This window comes from Geotrypetes seraphini, chromosome 13 (genome assembly GCF_902459505.1).
Source record: "Geotrypetes seraphini chromosome 13, aGeoSer1.1, whole genome shotgun sequence".
Classification (NCBI taxonomy): domain Eukaryota; kingdom Metazoa; phylum Chordata; class Amphibia; order Gymnophiona; family Dermophiidae; genus Geotrypetes; species Geotrypetes seraphini.
In genome coordinates, this window is record NC_047096.1 from 18,008,915 (window position 1) to 18,027,590 (window position 18,676).

The window sequence follows — 18,676 nt, forward strand, 5'->3', positions numbered from 1 at the left end:
CAACCAGAACCAAGAAGGTGGTGGTCGGGGGGACTCTTTTAAGAGAAACACCACTGCGAGGAGGGGGGAGGGGTCATGTGAGCCCGGAGGAGAGGTGGAAGAAGGAGCTCCGAGTCGCTGCACCTGTCTTCCCAATGGCGTCCGGCCCTGGAGGAGGCGACTGCAACCGCTGCTGGGGCTACTAGTGTTCGGCCTTTTGCATCCTCGGCGTTTCTTCCTCCTTTCGGCCTCGCGGGTTTCCAAGGCCTTTCAGGAAAATGCGGGAGTCAGTGGCCGCGGCGGGGATCCTGCTCTGCGCCTTGTCAGCGTACGGTAAGAGCCTGGGGCTGTGCTGGCCACCGACGTGCACGAGCAGATGAGGACAAACTTCATTTAAAAAAAATAGCAAAACAGACCCCCAAATCATATTACAAATAATAATTGAGCACCAGTCCCTACATTTATGAAACCAGATCATGCACTTAAATAGGCACATTCAGAAAGCGTTACCAAATTTGACAGATCAGCAAAGACCACTGTGCTAATGACAAGCCCATAACAGTCAGTAGAGGTGCTGACCGCAGAGCACAAGGTATATTGAAGACCAGGCCTAGTCTGGGCATCGGTATTGAATATCCAGGTCTTTAGTGGGTGCTGGAAACTATCTGGGTACCAATGCCCATATAGAATTAGGGCATCCTTCTTGCTGTCCTAACTTTATATGGGCACGTGCCCCAGTTAGTGGACTGAAAGTCTCCTGTGACTTGATGTTCTGGCTTTACCTAGACTGCCCCCCTCGCCCCCCCCCCTACCACTCCAGCAGTAAAAGGAGAGTACTGGGGCAATTTGTATGATGCTCAGTGGCACTGCCTGCTTAAGTGCTACTGATACATAACTAAACCCCATATTTCCAGATAATAGAAAATAATAGCTGGAAGGATCACAAAGGCTGGCTGCAGTCAGGGCCATATTTAATGATAGGCTTTTGGCATATTGACTGCTACCTTTCCTCCCCACCCCCGCACCTTTGATTTTTGTTACTTAACTTCAATAATCATCATGACTTTATACCAGCCTTCCCAGAACAAGTCAGTAAAAACTTACCCAGGCGAGAGCTTGGAAATTTACAAGCTTTTACTTTTCTTGAAAACAATTTTTTTTTTTTGTCTTACTCCCAGAGTCATAGACCCTGCCAATTTCTGAAGCATATTTGTATTTTTTTTTTTTGTGTGTGTGTGTGTATACAGCCAGATGCATTTTAAATAATTTGGATCCATAATTATTTAAAGTTAACTGGATGTTTAACTGTGAAAAAAGATAGTTCAACTTTTCTTTAAGCTAATGCTCTGGTTGACAAGATATCTGCTCTAAAGTTAACCAAAGATGTTCATCTCAACCATACCTAACTAGTTATCTTTAACTGAAAAGTGCTGAAAACTGACGGGTATTTTGCCTTGCACTCCTGACTCCTCCTTAGCTTTTCCACAGACAGCCAGTTCAGATAAACGGTGGGGTGGGGTAGAAAATTCAAAATCTGAGACTGGTCCATTCAGTGTTGAGGTTTAACTAGACAAATCTTTTGACTGTTGGCTTCATGGTGTCCAATTGTGTATTTTATAGGATTGTTCTTGGAAGTTTAAGGTGTGGGGGGGGGGGGGGTCATAATGATTTAAACCATTTAAAGAGGAATGTACGATGAGTGTGACTGGGCAGACTGGATGGACCGTTCAGGTCTTTTATCTGCTATCATTTACTATGTTACTATGTAACTGTCTTAATAATAAATGTGACTGCTGGGCAGACTGGATGGACCACACTGGTTTTTATCTGCCGTCATTTATTATGTTACAGTAGAATCCCAGTTAACCGGTATTCAACTAACCGTCAAAAAAAAAAGAATGTCTCCCGCACTCCTCAGACAACCTCCGTAGTCATGCTCCTGACCCAACAACTTCCTCCCTTCAGCCCCCCAAAGCAGAAGGAAGCCGGTCCTAACAACACCCCCCTCCCTCCCTCACCCAAAGCAGCAGAGCTGGTCCTGACACCCCCTCACTTACCCGAAGCAGCAGAGGGGGAGGAGAGGCTGAAGTGGTGGTGCCACTATCATTATCCCTATCTGTAAATCTGACCCTGGTGCAAACTTTTTTTCTTTTTTTTTTGCTGTGGGAGGAAGGCTTTTTAGCGCTCCTGCGGGGTGGTAGAAGGCCTTGCTCCCATTCCCGCAATAAACTGACATGGGATGCCATGGAAAACGACCACCATTTTATTCTCTGGTGCAGGGTAATACACAGAAGATTTAGAATCAGAAAATAATATTAAATATTGAACTAAGGCCAGTTACTGGGCAGACTTGTACGGTCTGTGTCTGTGCATGGCCGTTTGGAGGAGGATGGGCAGGGGAGGGCTTATATGGCTGGGAGGGTGTAGATGGGCTGGAGTAAGTCTTAACAGAGATTTCGGCAGTTGGAACCCAAGCACAGTACCGGGTAAAGCTTTGGATTCTCGCCCAGAAATAGCTAAGAAGAAAAAAAAAAAAAAAATTTAAATTGAATCAGGTTGGGCAGAATGGATGGACCATTCGGGTCTTTATCTGCCGTCATCTACTATGTTACTATGTTACTATGTTTTACGTTAATAATATCTGTGCTAAACCTGCCTATTCAAGACTGCCTCAAATCAAACCCCCCTCTAAAAAGTCTTTCATTACTTATAAATAAAGTAGTAATTGCAGCTTCTCAAAACTTCCTTCATCATTTGCTAAATATAGATCTGAGATCTGAGCTCAACAAGTTTGAATTGAATTGTAAGAGAGACTGAGGCATCTACTGTCTAGCTCTGTGGCCGACACAAAAGACCTGTGCTTGAATCTCTCTTCTCCTATTACTCATCGGTAGCTTTTTCCCTCTTTGACCTAAGATTCACTTTAATTTATATAAAACCCTAAGGGAGACTTCAAAGACTACATTTTCTAAAATGATTTTGCTAGAAAAGCAGAGTACTTTAAAAAGAAGACTATGAAATTACCTATTAACCCCAAGTTTCCTTTTTCCTACTTTTGAATACAATTCCAACAGGTAAGCTACTCCAAATGAAGTTTTCCTCTCCTCAGCAGGTCCTCTTTCAGCACCAATTCTGGACTCAGGACACAGCAGCCTTCCTAGGAAATGATCCGGAGGGGTTGGGGGGGGGGGTTAGGAATGTTTAGGGCTCACAGCTTCATCCAGGGATGAAAACCACAGGCCCCAGCATTCACTGCAGCCTTAAGAACACAAAAATTGCCACTGCTGGGTCAGACCAGTGGTCCATCGTGTCCAGCAGTCCGCTTCCGCGGCGGCCCTTGGGTCAAAGACCAGTGCCCTGATTGAGTCTAGCCTTACCTGCGTATGTTCAGTTCAGCAGGAACTTGTCTAACTTTGTCTTGAATCCCTGGAGGGTGTTTTCCCCTACAACAGCCTCCGGAAGAGCGTTCCAGAGGGAGGGGGGGGGGTGGTCAGCACTTTCAGATCCATTAAGTGTTGAACACCACAGCCCCCCCCCACCCCACCCCCACAACATTCACTTTAGCTTTCATTCTTAGAATTCTCTAGGGTCCGGATTCCAAGCTTATTAGGGTTACCAGATTTTACTCCTGTAAAATCCAGACCCAAAGCCCCACCCTCATGGCTGCCCAGTTCCACCCCGCCCCCCTCAACCTGTTTTTGCCCTTGGGACTGTGTCGGGTCATGAAGTGGAAGCTTTTGAAAACCCGGATGGACGCCTGGTCATGTCCTCTAAAAAGAGGACATGTCCGGGTAAATCTTGGCATCTGGTAACCCTAAAATAAGTATATTGCTTTATTGTGGAATTTCCTTCTTTTGATGATGTGATGTTTAATCTTTTTTTTAACATCATTTCTTTCATGAATGTGTTGATGGTTTTGTACTGTTACTGACCAAATGTCGCAAGAGCAGGGGTTCTGAACCCAGTCCTCGGAACACACCTAGCCCCTCAGGTTTTCAAAGAGACAAATTTTGCCTCCGTTATATGCAAATATATCTCATGCATATTCATCGAGAATATTTAGAAAACCTGACTGGTCTAATCATGGAATCATGTTTCTGTTTTTAAATGTTTTGTTATTCCTGTTGCCCTCTAGTGGCCGCAGATGAGGATTGTCTTGGGTACCTGGACAAGGATGGAAAGTGGCAGTCAGGCTTTGACTGCAAATTTTTTTCCTTCTGCTGCGGCAACTGTTTCCAGCGTTACTGCTGCATAGATCGCATGAACCTCATCACAGAGCGACAGCAAAAGCATTGTGTAGCTTTCAGGTGAGCAACCCAAATGCCACTATCTGGATAATTTTTTGCAGCTCCCCTCCTTAACGGGTCAAAAATCTTTCTAACCAATTTGATATTAATACTGTTGCAATAATGACAAAAACTCTCTGGCTAATGGAGATTAATGTAGATAATCCTGATTAATATAAAAAAATGTGTGTAGTCCCTGGAGCGGTTCCTAAATCTGCCACTGGGGAATCCCCAGGCATTTGGGTTTTCAGCGTAATTTCAGCGAAATTTAACTAGAATAACTAGGGGCTCCTTTTACAAAGGTGCGTTAGGGCCTTAACATGCGGAATAGCACATGCTAAAATGCTACGTGCGCTTGCTGCTACTGCCTCCTCTTGAGCAGGTGGTAGTTTTTCGTCTAGCGCATACTATCCGGTGCGTACACTAAAAACGCTAGCGCACCTTTGTAAAAGGAGCCCTAGGTTAGCAATATTTGCTTCCTGTTCTCGAGAGTCACAAATGAGTTGGGTTTTCAGAATATCCGTAATGAATATGAACATAATAGATACGCTATATCCATTGTATGCAAATTTATCTCATCCATATTTATTATACTATTCTTGTTGAAGCTATTCTCTGAAACACTTCAATTAATACTTTAATCAACAGACTAATTATAATTTTCCTTTTTTACTTATTTATTATCATATTTTGCTTTTGATTAATACTTTATAATTCTAATCTCCATAAATTATCATAAATAACTCCCCCATGAACCTCCTCCTATCACTCATAACAGGGGTAGGCAATTCCGGTCCTCGCGAGATGGAGCCAGGTCAGGTTTTCAGGATATCCACAATGAATATGTATGAGATGGATTTGCATGCACTGCCTCCTTGAGATGCAAATCTATCTCATAGAAACATAGAAACAGAAGGCAGATAAGGGCCACGGCCCATCTAGTCTGCCCACCCTAATGACCCTCCCCTACCTTTGCCTTGTGAATAGATCCCATGTGCCGATCCCATTTGGCCTTAAAATCAGGCACGCTGCTGGTCTCAATCACCTGCAGTGGAAGACTATTCCAGCGATCAACCACCCTTTCAGTGAAAAAGAATTTCCTGGTGTCACCTCGTAGTTTCCCGCCCCTGATTTTCCACGGATGACCTCTTGTTGCTGTGGGTCCCTTGAAAAAGAAGATATCTTCCTCCGCTTCGATGCAGCCCGTGAGATACTTGAACGTCTCAAACATGTCCCCCCCTCTCTGTGCTCCTTGAGCGAGTATAGCTGTAGTTTGTCTAATCGTTCTTCGTACGGGAGATCCTTAAGTCCCGAGACCATCCGGGTGGTCATTCTTTGAACCAACTCCAGTCTCAGCACATCCTTACGATAATGTGGCCTCCAGAATTGCACACAGTATTCCAGGTGGGGCCTCACCATGGATCTATACAAAGGCATAATGTAATGGCAATTTTGAGTAGGTATAATAGAAAATGAAGGGTATAAATTGAAGCACTAAATGCTGGTACTGGGCAGACTTGCACAGCCTGTGTCCTGTATATGGCAATTCAGTTAGAATGGACTGGGGAGGGGGCTTTGATGGGAGCTCCAGTAATTTGGAACATGAGGATGGTGCTGGGCAGACTTGTGGTCTGTATCCCGCAAACGACGAGATGGTTGGCTAGGCTGGCGTGAGCTTTGATGGCAACTCTACTAGTTGGAACCTAAGGACAGTACCAGGTGGACTTCTACAGTCTATGGCAAAGAAAAAAGACAATTTAATTTAATCATGAAATCTAGAATGCGTGTAGCTAATGGGCCGACTGGCTGGCTGTCCTTTTACTTTCAGCAAATAATTCCGACTCTCTCTATTTCCTCAGCCCAAAGATGATCGCTGGGGTCGCTTCCGCCGTGTTGCTCTTCATTGCTGTAATTGCCACTGCCATCTGCTGCTTCATGTGTTCCTGCTGTTACCTGTACCAGAGGCGGCATCAGCAAAGGAGCACCCAGCACCAGGGTAAGAGAACTCCTCTTCCGCAGCGTTGCTAGTGACCGCTCCTTGTCCAGCTTTCCTGACACTAAACAGAGAAAAAATTAAGATGCTTTGGCAATACGATGAAACCTTCCATTCAAGGTGTGGTGGCGGCCAAAAAAGCAAACAGGATGCTAGGAATTATTTATAAAGGATGGTTAACAAGACCAAGAATGTTATAATGCCCCTGTATCGCTCCACGGTGCGACCTCTTCTGGAGTATTGCTTTCAGTTCTGGTCTCCTTATCTCAAGAAAGATATAGCGGCGCTAGAAAAGGGTCACTCTTCTTTGAACAAGGTGATAAAGGGGATGGAACTCCTCTCGTATGAGGAAAGACTAAAAAGGTTAGGGCTCTTCAGCTTGGAAAAGAGACGGCTGAGGGGAGATAGGATTGAAGTCTACAAAATCCTGCGTGGAGTAGAACGGGTATAAGTGGATTGATTTTTTACTCCATCAAAAATTACAAAGACTAGGGGGCACTCGATGAAGTTACAGGGAAATACTCTTAAAACCAATAGGAGGAAAAAAATTTTAACTCGGAGAATAGTTAAGCTCTGGAATGCGTTGCCAGAGGTTGTGGTAAGAGCGGATAGTGTAGCTGGTTTTAAGAAAAGTTTGGACAATTTCCTGGAGGAAAAGTCCATGGTTGGTTATTGAGAAAGACATGGGGGAAGCCACTGCTTGCCCTGGATCAGTAGCATGGAATATTGCTACTCCTTTGGTTTTGGCCAGGTACTGGTGACCTGGATTGGCCACGTGAGAACGGGCTACTGGACTTGATGGACCATTGGTCTGACCCAGTAAGGCTATTCTTATATTCTTAAAATATACCATGTGATTTATTTGATGGGGAAAAATGTGGACATTCCTTCTGAGAAAATATTAAAGGTTTGGGATGTTTATATGAGAACCATTGGTAACGCCGGAAGCTCCAATAACAAGTTTGACCACAAAAGCATTTTAGAGATTCTGACAACTTTGTCTTCATAATTGTTTTCATTTTGAGCACTTTGTAATAATAGTACAGGCTTATAGTTTCTCAGCTGGACTTTCGTAATATTCTCTAGGCAAGAAGCTCATAGACGACTACAAATATTTGCACTGGCTTCTAATAGGAGCTTGATTGCAATTTAAAATCAGCCACTTCTTTATTTTCCTTTGTATATTTCAATTAGTAAAGTTCACTGAATTCACAGCTTTCTCCCCCCTTAATTGAGGACTAACTATACAAACCAGTATATTTGGTTTTTGGGTTTAATTTCGTACCTTTGAATATATGGAAGGTTGTTTCCTTATACCCGACTGGATTGCGGCCCTCAAGGAAGGACTTTGAGATCCCTGCCGTATAGAAAGGAGTTAAGTCTGCAGACAGTGAGAGAAAAGGTGTTTTTCATGTAGTTTGCAGGCTTTCAAGAAATTGTTACAGATAGGGGTAGATAAGAGTATGGAAAGAGTAAAGATAAAAACAAGGGGGCTATAGGGCTAAATCAAGATAACATGACAGGTCATGCACCTGATGGGCCGCCGCGGGTGCAGACTGCTGGGCACGATGGACCTCTGGTGTGACCCAGCGGAGGCAAATTCTTATGTCATTTATATGAAATACACAGTATGACTTCATCAGCTTTGTTATGACTACTACATGTTATGCTCATTGAATTGATCCTTTTGTGATGGCAGGGTGCTTTGACGATGTTTAATGGTGATATGTCAGTCTGATTATGTAATTTGGTGGTGCCATTTTTTTATTTTTGTAAAATAATTGCAATGTTGTTTATGTATATTTATGAATGTTGATGTGCTTCGCCTTGTATAAGGCGGATTATAAATAAACCAAACCAAGTCAGAGATCAGGCCAGGGGTGGGCAGGAGAGAATTAAAGTCTACTCTAAACGGAGGCTTCCTGTGCCTATTGGCTGTGCTTTATACTGATACTAGAGGAAATTTTAAATAACACCTTTAAATGGTCTTCGTCTCCCTTTCCCCAAGTTTGCAAGCATTTTCCCAGCTAGGTCTTACCAGCGAAGATCTCTCTGTTTCCGGAAGTCCTCTCACAGTATGGTTCCGAAAAGAGGGCGTGCCTCATGGGTGGGTCGAGTGTTTCTAGGGTTTGTGGCACAGTATTATAGAATTGGGGGGCTCTGTGCCTCATTTTAGGTGCGAGGATTTACACCGGGGTTCAGTGTTTCAAGTTTATTAAAAAAATTTTGATACCGCTTATTCAAATTTCTAAGCGGTGTACAGCAATAATAAAAGAGAAATCATTAAAAGAAACAAAACCAATTAGTGTTAAAATATTATACAATACGGTATCAAGTTAGTAGACTTTGTTTGGCGCAGTCCTCGTACCCAAAAAGTCTGTAAATGGTGCCCAACTCGGAGTAATGTTTATAGAATAACACTTAGCGTTTTATGGCACCATTTACAGAATTAAGTCCTCTATGTATAATCTGTCTCTTTTTGTTAAGAATTGTTATTATTTCTCTGTATTTGTCTCCTCTACAGGCCAAGAAATACAGATGATGGGTTATCCAGTTGAACCCTCCTACCCTTATCAGCCAGGGTATCCAATAGAATCTAAACCTGGGCCAGCACCTCCCTACCCAGGCTATGCTCCCGTGTCCATGTATTCACCTGGTCCTCCTGCATACAACCCGATGGGAGCAGCGGAAGGATACCCACCCCCTCATGCTCCTTCTGTACCGTATCCTATGTATCCACCTGGTCCTCCTATAGGTAATCCAACAGGTAAGGGGAAAGAATACCCGTTAATGAACTGAGACCTATATATTAGACAGAGGGCCTTGCTCAGTAGTAGCTGATTTGCTAAGCATTGGGGGTGGGTCAGTAGAGTGGGCAGACCTGATGGGCTAAGGCCCTTATCTGCCGTCATCTTCTATGTTTCTATGCCCTACCAAGAAGCAGCAGTCCTGCTGTCTCTCGTTTGTCCTTCATCAGTTACTGCTGTGGATCTCCTGGCATCTGGATGCTGTGGGAGAGATTAGCCTGGAGACCAGGCTGCAGAGGGTTAATCATGAGGGCAGTCCTCCATCAGCAAAGGCTAGAGCAGGGGTGGGCAACCTTGGTTCTCGAGGGCCGCAAACCAGTTGGGTTTTCAGGATTTACTTAATGAATGTGCACGAGATCTATTTCATTTGCGTATACGACCTCCGTGGTTAGCAAATAGGTCTTATGCATTGGGGAAATCCTGAAAACCCAACTGGGTTGTGGCTCTTGAGGACCGAGGTAGCCAATCCCTGGGCTAGGAGGACCAGGTTGCATGGGGTTGCAACAAGACAGAGCAGCTATGATCACGCGAGAGGCTGGACGTGGGCTGTCCCTGGAATCCTTCTGCTTCCGGCTTAACAATATTTCTGTTGTTCTCTCTCTTCTGTTCTAGCCCAGGCCATATCAGTTACCAGCTTCCCACTTTGTATTGTGTACTGACATTCAAAGTTGGTCTCTGGTCTGAGAGCTGGGGGTTGAAGAATAGATGCATTTGTTCAGTATTCACAGCTGAGGAGGCGTTCACTAGTTTGCGCGTGTTTGTGTCCACTGACTGGGATCTAATTCCTGTTATGCTGCTGACCCTTTTTAACCTTGAATAAGTCACTTCATTTGTCTATGGCTGCCTATTTTTCCTCTTTCTTTGGAAAGCAGACCTGATGCCCCCGCTGTTCATTCCACTGCCGATAACATTCTGACATAAGTTTCTCAGCTAGAGCATCCACTCTTGAACTGGATGCATGCCTGCTCATGTCACTGTGTGATGATAATGCCTTGGGATCTAGCTCACAGGTTTATGCATAGAGATGATAGGGAACTGGATACTGTGAGGGAGTCGATTCCAGTAGCTTGGTAGGAACGGCATCTGGCGCTCTCCCTCCCCCTCCTTGGTCTGGTTGGTTTCTTTTTTTTCTCCGGGCACCATCTTGGGGGGCGCTGGCACCTCTCTGCCCCTCCACGCCACATCCTCCCCACACCCTGCAGCAGCCACTTCCAGGTCCGCCACTCCCTCACTCCTTAGTGGCAGGAAGGAGATGAGGCAGTGGACTAGTAAGGTGGGGAGTCCGCTCCAGGCACCATCTTGGTGGGGGGCCTGCCCACACATCCTCCCTCCCTCCCCCCCAGTCCCTCTTTAAATCTTCACCAGAATAAGCAACTTCTCCAGCCTGGTTCCCCTCTGAAATCACTTCCTGGATGCAGAGCCAGGAAATAACGTCGGAGGGGAAAGCCAGCTCCGCCGCAAGCAACAGGCCGGAGAAACTGCTCGCATTGGCGAAGATTTAAAGAGATACTGGGGGGGGGGGGGGGGTGTGTGATAAGATTGGCTGCAGATCTTATCAGCCCATAATAAAGACCTCGTGACAGTGACAGTTACAATAAGATAGGTTTATTAGCATTAAGCAAAAGGCAACTGACATGAAAAAGCAAAGTACAGCATATTGGCTATAAGGATAACATACATAAAAATAGCAATCTGATGTTCTTGTGGGTCTGACTCCTCTCTTCTCTTCCCGTTATACCCATTGGCATAATATTTAGAGTAGCCTAGGGTACCACCTAGTTACAGATTACATCACATTCATCGGCTATATGGTGTATACACTTATCATGGAGCCATACTGAAGCGTGACATCACCTGGTGCCAAAACTGACCTTTCTATATTTCCCTGACAGATGCATTCCCAATACTAAGGCTTATAGCGTCAGAGAGCAAGCCCCCACCTTCCTGAGTTACACTGTCCTTTGCTAGTACTTCTTAGGAGGACCTCTTATCATGTATTGTACTGTTCTGAAAAGTCCCAAAACAGTGATGTCACAGTCAGGAGATCTGACTGCTGGTTTCTGGAGCAAAGGTGAATCTCTCTCTTATTGGCAGAGAGGAAAATGACTGCTTAGAAGTTTGAATTCATATGCACAATATCTCTTAGAAATATAACTATTTGGAGAGGGTGAAGGTCATGTGGCCTAGCTTTTCAGTAGCCTTTTTGCACTCTGAGTTAAGGAAAGAGCATTGTGGTACCCAGTTTCAACTCCCTCTTGCCTGCTGACTTGATTATTCCAATGTGTTCTTTTTTTTTCTCCACAGCTCCATCTCCTTACATCCCACCACAGTCCATGTATCCCGGCCAATGAGAGAGATGGCAGCATGTGTGTCCTGGGCCATACAGCCGAATCCGCTTCTTTGGTGCATTGTCTATGACTTGATTTGCCCGAAGCTGCCCATGTGCAGGATGGAGACGGAGAATTGTCCAACCTTGGCTGGCAGGCGTTAAGGGTCAGTTGTCCTCACCCTCAGACTAAAAGCTTCTCTTTCTCCAGCTTTCCTACTACTGCAGGACTGATCTGTCTAAGATGGTGCAGCAGTCTTCGATATATTGTTGGGTTCTAGGCTTAGACAAGGGCAATGTTATAAAGTGTGTGTGTGTAAGGGGGGGGGGGGGGATGTCAGCCCTGATAATGGATCTTTATAGCTTACTAAGAAACACTGGTAGAACAATTCTACATTATAAAAGAAATGTTAACTTATTAATTTATTTTTCTTACATGCTGCCTGAAAGCTAGTGAAGTGGTGTACAGTTGGGTACAGTGGTATTTTTTTTTGTTCCCAAAGGGTTCACATCCTGAAGCAATGGAGGGTTAAGTGACCTGCTTAAGATTACAAGATGCTGTGGTGGGATTTGAATCAGGTTCCCCTGGTTCGTAGCCTGCTGCTCTAATGATTAAGTTACAAAACACCCCCCGCCACCACATAGATCCCTCCAATCTGTGTGGTTTTTCTGTCCATGCCGCTGAGACTATATCCCAGGTGCTAGCCGGGGTGGGTGTGATCATTTCTGATTTAGGACAGTCGAAAGGGGGGGGGGGGAGAGGCTTTGTCCTTTCTGCTCCACCACCTTCAGTAGAACATCATGCAGGATCTGGCATCTTTATTATAATAATAATATACAATTGTAATTCCTGTAACCAAGGTTCGAGGGAGAAATGTCAAAAGAGGCAGGGGAAAGACGCCGACAATCACCAGTACGGCAACCAGGATACAATTATTAACCCCCAACCGTGGACAAGTTGTGGCATCTGCTTGCATCAAGGGTAATAAATCTTATTGGACAAAAAGCACAGCGCCCTGCTGACTATATGAGAATTTATTCTGGTTGCCATACTGGTGATTGTTGGAAGTCTTTACTGCTTACCGTCCTGGAGTTACCACACCAGGGGCTATTTCTTTTGACCAAGATTGGAGGAAGCTACATATCCCATGATACTTCTCTCTCTCTCTCTCTTTCTTTTTCTCCTCGAGACCACCTGTAATTTGTGCTGCATGGTCAGTAAAGATTCTAACAACACTAACCAGTAATCGGATGATTGGCCGATATGATGCATAAGGATAGACTGTTACATTTTGGAATGAAATTTTAAGCAACATGACCTGATTCTTTTCAAAAGTAAGTGTGTGGTACCTCTTGGGGGGGGGCTTCCTGAATAAGGCTCGGCTCTACTATCCTGAGAACTTCAGGAAGAACAAAGCTCTACCACATTTGTGCAACAAATGGACACTTTCTCCTTGTCAGAAGATTTCAACGGCTGACGTGGGCGAGACATGTTCCCGTTCTTGCTTCTGCTGTACGAAAAATATCAATACGACAGTAAAACCATAGTAATCAACCCCCCCCTTTTGCAAAAGCATAGCGCAATTTTTAGCAGCAGCCACGGCGGTAACGGCGTTAACACTCATAAAATTCCTGTGAGCGTCAGAGCTGTTATCGCCGTGGCTGGCGCTTAAAAATCATGCTACACTTTTGGAAAAGGAGGGGGGGGGTTAAGTGTTGATTGCCAGTTTCCATTATAAGCATAGATTTGATTCATCTTAAATCCTTTTGCTGTTCATTTTAAATTGTACTTTGGTGACAAATATGACAGATCTACCCCCCCCCCTCCCCCGTCTAAATTCAATACAGAATTGTAATTTATTCTATCTGCTGCTTTGAGCAGTACATTCTAAACCCAAATTCAAGCAAATGAAAATATTAGAATCACACTTAAGTTGAAATAAACGCCAACGGAGACCCTCCATCCGTGCTAACTTTTTATTGCACAAAACTTAATTCATTTCTGGAATAGTTTGTTGGATCTAAGACCACCCCCTCCCCCGGATCAAAATACAATAAACAGGTCAGAACAAAAGATTTATATTGAAGTTTTGAGGTGCTTAATTTTATTTATGTATCTATGTGCTTATTTATTTGTTCATTGGGGTGAGTTTTATAAAAGGATACATTTTTGATGATGTTCAAGAAAGTGCCTGTTTCTTTTAAAGGTAACACAGAAGCTTATGTGCCTTTAAAGAATAGACTGTCGGCACTTTCCCCAGTTGTGCACAAATGTTCTCGCACCACTTTCCATATTTTCTATATGCGTACTTGCGTATTTTTATAAAATGCATGTGTATATTGCAACTCTGCCCCTGCTCTGCCTGGACTATGCACCTGGGCCTGTCCAGACCAGAGGTCTTCAGGACACACAGGCTTAGCCAGTCAGGATACCCGCAACGAATGCGCACAAGATAGTGTCTAGTTGTCCTGAAAGCTAGGGGCTTATATCTGAACTAGTCATTAAGCCCTGTTTTGTCCTCTCTGTCTCGACGGAGCAAGTTATATCCTGGTAGAGCCATATTCCACCCATGGGAATCTGTGAACCAGGTTTCAGATATTGCCACTACATCTAGGTCTGCATTCCTCACTTCCGTCTCTAATTCCAGAATTTTATTGCCCAAACTGTGGGCATTAACATACATAGCCCTCCATACCTTACGTTCTCCCGGTCTCCGTGGAGATTTTCCCGTTTGAGTTAGTGTGTTTCCTACAGTACTGTCTGCAGTGTGTGTACTTACCTCTGACTCAGAAATGGAGTGGCAACTTACCCTGCCAGAATGGTTACTTACCACACCAGTATGAGAGAGGGTACCTTCCCCCAACTCACCTAGTTGTGAGTAGTGTTGGAGATTTGTCCTGTTTTCCTCCTTCCTGTTAAATGTCTTATTACAGTGCTACTTGATTGCTTTTATACAAACTGAGGAGGCAGAGTGAAAACACGATTGACATTTTTCTGCAAGTAACTTGCTAGTTCAGATACAAGACCCTAGTGGTCAGCACCATTAGACACATCTACAAGAAAGATGATTACCGAGGTAAGAACCTAATCTTTCTTTTACGTGCATGCAAATTGTATGCAAATTTATCTCATGCATATTCATTATGGATTTCCTGAAGGTATGTCTCGAGACTGAGTTGAGAACCCATGGTCTAAACATATATTTGGCAGCACAATTTTATCTTAGGTTTTGCATGCAGAAAATGCTTCATGGAGAAATGTGTTTGGAACAATTAAGAGGAAACTGTGATCTGTGAATGTGTACTTTTCAAACTCTGCTGTAGTGGGTGTCTTTCTGTCTTGGGCATGCCCTGATTGAGTTAATTTGTAAGAGTCTTCTTTAATGATTCTTCAGTATTGACCAGACTGTGCTACAATTTTGTTCTTTTTGCTTGTGCATTAGTAACTAATTAAAAAAACTTGGAGACTTTGTTGTGGTTACTTTTTCTTATTGGTGAATTTGAAGCAAGGGTGGTTCTAGAAATACCAGTGTGGCAGTGATGGGGACTAGGTGGTCTTCATATCCCTTTGCCTCAGGGGTTCTCAACCCAGTGCTTGAGACACACCCATCAGTCAGGGTATTAGGACATCCACAATGAATATGCATGAGCAGTTTACATCTAATGTATATTCATTGTGGGTACCCAGTCAAAGAAATGTTAGGGAGAAGACCAAAAATAACATTTTGAATGTAGAGATCAAAAGAAATTTAGTCACTAAAAAGCAGAGATCTCTAAATGTTGATCACATAAGCTTAGTTTGAACTTACATATGCTCAGAGATGTCTAATCTTGCCAAGGACTGAAGCCCCAATGGTTCTACACACAAAGAGCAAAGGTATAGCATCCCTGGAACTGGAAAAGGCTTAGCGTTAATGTGAGTCTTGTAAATTGTGTATTCTGCTTCTCTGACAACTCCTGAGTTATGATCATAAGACCTGAGATGTTAGCAAGTGAGACTTAAGATGGTTAGGGAGAGGAAGATGAGGAGATTAGTAGCAAGGGAGGGGTCTGATACATAATGGGTGTAATGAGATAATTGAGCACCCTGTTGATTTAGCAGTCAGTGTAATATTAAAGGTTTGCCTGCAGAGGGTAGCATTCTGTTATCTATAAAGTGCTCTAAGCATACCATGTTTACCATGTTAGATAAATGGCTTGGGGGGGGGGGGGTAGTAATAGAGTTATGCATGGAAAAAAAAATTATTTGGAAGAGAAATTTTAAAAAATGCACCAAAAATAAAGCAGAATTAACTTCTTTAGGTTTTTATATGTTATAAATACAAAATATTTTCCTACCTCTGTGTTCAGTCCCAGGCTGTCTGCTTGGCTCCTCTTGCTTGTCCCTCTTTAAAATATGCAAGTTAGTACAATTACACACAGTGTTATAAACGAAGTGCCAAATTATGCAGAGTTTAATTCCAAAACCGGGTAAGTGCGGAAAGCTGTTTTCTGAATAAATTAATGTTTTTATTTTCAAGAATTCTAGTTGCCATAAGGATTCCTACATGGGAAAAGAATGGAATCAAAACACAACTTAGCAATGCTTAGGCAGCAGTTTCAGTGATTTGGAAGTAAGGCAGCACTGGCAGACTTCTCTAATCTGGATTTAAATTACAGCTAGACCCATCGGGATGGGCTAGACAAGTTTGACTGTAACTTCAGTAGTTGGAAATTAAAAAGCCAATCCAAGAAAAACTACCATAATCTGTACCCAAGAAAATAGCAAGGACAGATCAAGTATGTTTATACTATAACACATTGTATCATATGCTATAAGTTAATCTTGTTGGGAAGACTGGATGGACCGCACAGGTGTTTATGTGCTGTTATCTATTATGGGGCTCATTTTCAAAAGAGAAAAAAAAAAATAGCATAAAGTGACATTTGGAAGTTTTGTTTTTTTAAAACATCCAAATTGCCATTTTCAAAACACATTTTTAGATGGTTTTCTATGCTCCGTCTGCCATGTGTCTAAATTAGAGAATGACACAGGGACAAATTTTTCACCGTCCCCGCAGGAACTCAATTTCCCCATCTTCTCCCCTTGAGTTTTGGCACGGTCACATTCCTGTAAGCTTATGATTTTAAAGTGTTTGAGGCTTGTGCAGATGACAGAGCTTGCAGGAATGGGACAGGAAAAGAACTCGACGGGATGGGAAAATGAGTTCCCGCGGGCATGTCATTCTCTAGTCTGGGTAGGATTAGGGCAGACTTATGATTTGGACATTTTTCTGCAATCATAGAACACTGCAGAAAATGTCCAGGGCTAAACTTGGACATTTGAGGCTCAGCCTGTTTCAGTAATGAATAAGTGCCAAAAAGGGGGCCATGATGGCATAGCCCCTCTTACTCTCCCATGGTCACTGACCCCCCTCCCCCCCCCCCCAAAGATGTAAATAAAACAGTATATATTAGCCCAGGGGTAGGGAACTCCGGTCCTTGAGAGCTGTATTCCAGTTGGGTTTTCAGGATTTCCCCAATGAATATGCATAATATCTATTTGCATGCGCTGCTTTCAATGCATATTCATTGGGAAAATCCTGAAAATTCGACTGGAATACGGCTCTCGAGGACCGGAGTTCCCTACCCCTGTATTAGCTTGTAAGACAGCTTCAGGTTTCTGATGTAGCCTAATGGTCAGTAAAAAAGAGTCCCAGAACTACACTGGATTTTTATATTAGTATGCATGAATTTCCTAAGAAGGTTCTTGCACACAATTACCCCGCAATCCTATTAATAGCTCCTATATTATAAATCTGAACATAATGCACAAAGTGTGCAGATGGTCCTACTCAAAAGTGTTTACGAAGGGATTTGGTGTGTCTTTAGCTCCTGAAATAAAGCCCAGATATTGACTGAAGCAGAGAAAGGCAGAGCCCAATTCCCGGCACACATAAAATGTCTATATTTGGGCATTTTTCTCAGAGCTTGCCCGAGTCTCATTCCTTTGCTGTTCCTAATAATGGGAGAGTGGCCAAGAGATGGAAAGAAAGAAGAAAGGCTGGGTGTAGAGAAATCCATGTAACTTCAAAAACAATCACAGGGGAAACAGCGACTGGGAAAAAGAACTCAGCAGTTTGCCACTTCACTCATGCTCAGGGTAGAAAAATGGAAGTAGCAGGACAGTAGACACAAACTTCTAGGAACCCAACAGTATGAGAATAGAAGCAAACCAAGAAATACCCAGCCTTCAGGAAATGAAAATCTCATTTCTCTTCAGCTCAGAATAGGGGTTCTCAGCCCAATCCTCCTTGGGACATGCCTAGTCAGTCAGATTTTCAGGACATTGAATACATTGGAGGAACATAGTGCATGCAAATTTATCTCATGCATATCTTATGCAATTTATGTTATAATTAAAGTTATATTAAAGAGAGCATTGTTGTACAACTTCTGTCTCATTTTATATGTATTAAATTACCTTTTGGAGGCAGTTAGATTAATTGTGCCCTATATTGTGTTGTTGATGCATATTCATTAGGGATAGCCTGAAAACCTGACTAGCTAGGTGTGACCCCGAGGACTTGCTCAAAGCCAGGGATCTCAAAGTCCCTCCTTCAGGGCCTCAATCCAGTCAGATTTTCAGGATTTCCCCAATGAATATGCATTGAAAGCAGTGCATGCATATAGATCTCATGCATATTCATTGGGGAAATCCTGAAAAACCCGACTGGATTGTGGCCCTCAAGGAGGGACTTTGAGACCCCTGCTCAAAGCCATTAGGTGTAAGACCATAAACTTTAGAAAATATCTACCTTCTATTCTTTCCTTAAACTTACATTTATTGGTAAGGGTAGACATTCGTTTTATTTTATTCCAAAATGAAACCCCTCCAGTACCATTTTTTTTTCTCTTGGCACATAAAGGCCAAATGGCATATCCAATCTGCCCATCCGCATCATCCACTATCTTCTCCTCTCCCATATGCCTGTCCCACACTTTCTTGAATTCAGACATAATCTTTGTTTCCACCAACTCTACTGGGAGACTATTCCACGCATCTACCACCCTTTCTGTAAATAAAGTATTTCTTTAGATTACGCCTGAACCAATTACCTCTTAACTTCATCGCATGCCCTCTCACCCTGGGGTTTCCCATCAATTCAAAGAGACTCACCTCATGCATATTTATGCCACGCAGGTATTTAAATGTCTCTTTCATATTTCCCCTCTTCCACCTTTCCTCCAAAGTATACATATTGAGATGTTTAAGTCTGGCCCCATACTCCATATTCCTCTAGCC

The 18,676-nt window shown here is 43.3% G+C and overlaps 1 protein-coding gene across 1 annotated transcript; it reads left to right on the forward strand.

Annotated features, from left to right (window-relative positions):
- Nucleotides 1–39: 39 nt before the first annotated feature.
- SHISA4 (shisa family member 4) lies at nt 40–16,741 on the forward strand. Its single transcript, XM_033918146.1, has 5 exons — nt 40–312; nt 4,115–4,286; nt 6,125–6,261; nt 8,783–9,025; nt 11,370–16,741. Exons 1-5 carry the CDS (start codon nt 258–260, stop codon nt 11,414–11,416), a joined length of 654 nt encoding a protein of 217 aa, XP_033774037.1. The 5' UTR covers nt 40–257; the 3' UTR covers nt 11,417–16,741.
- Nucleotides 16,742–18,676: the final 1,935 nt, after the last annotated feature.

Bases quoted from the DNA above. Each gene is read 5' to 3' on its own strand.
- SHISA4 (XM_033918146.1), top strand. From the start codon at position 258: ATGCGGGAGTCAGTGGCCGCGGCGGGGATCCTGCTCTGCGCCTTGTCA. The intron at 4,287-6,124 runs GTGAGCAACCCA...CTATTTCCTCAG, and splicing joins AAGCATTGTGTAGCTTTCAG to CCCAAAGATGATCGCTGGGG. The intron at 9,026-11,369 runs GTAAGGGGAAAG...TTTTCTCCACAG, and splicing joins TCCTATAGGTAATCCAACAG to CTCCATCTCCTTACATCCCA.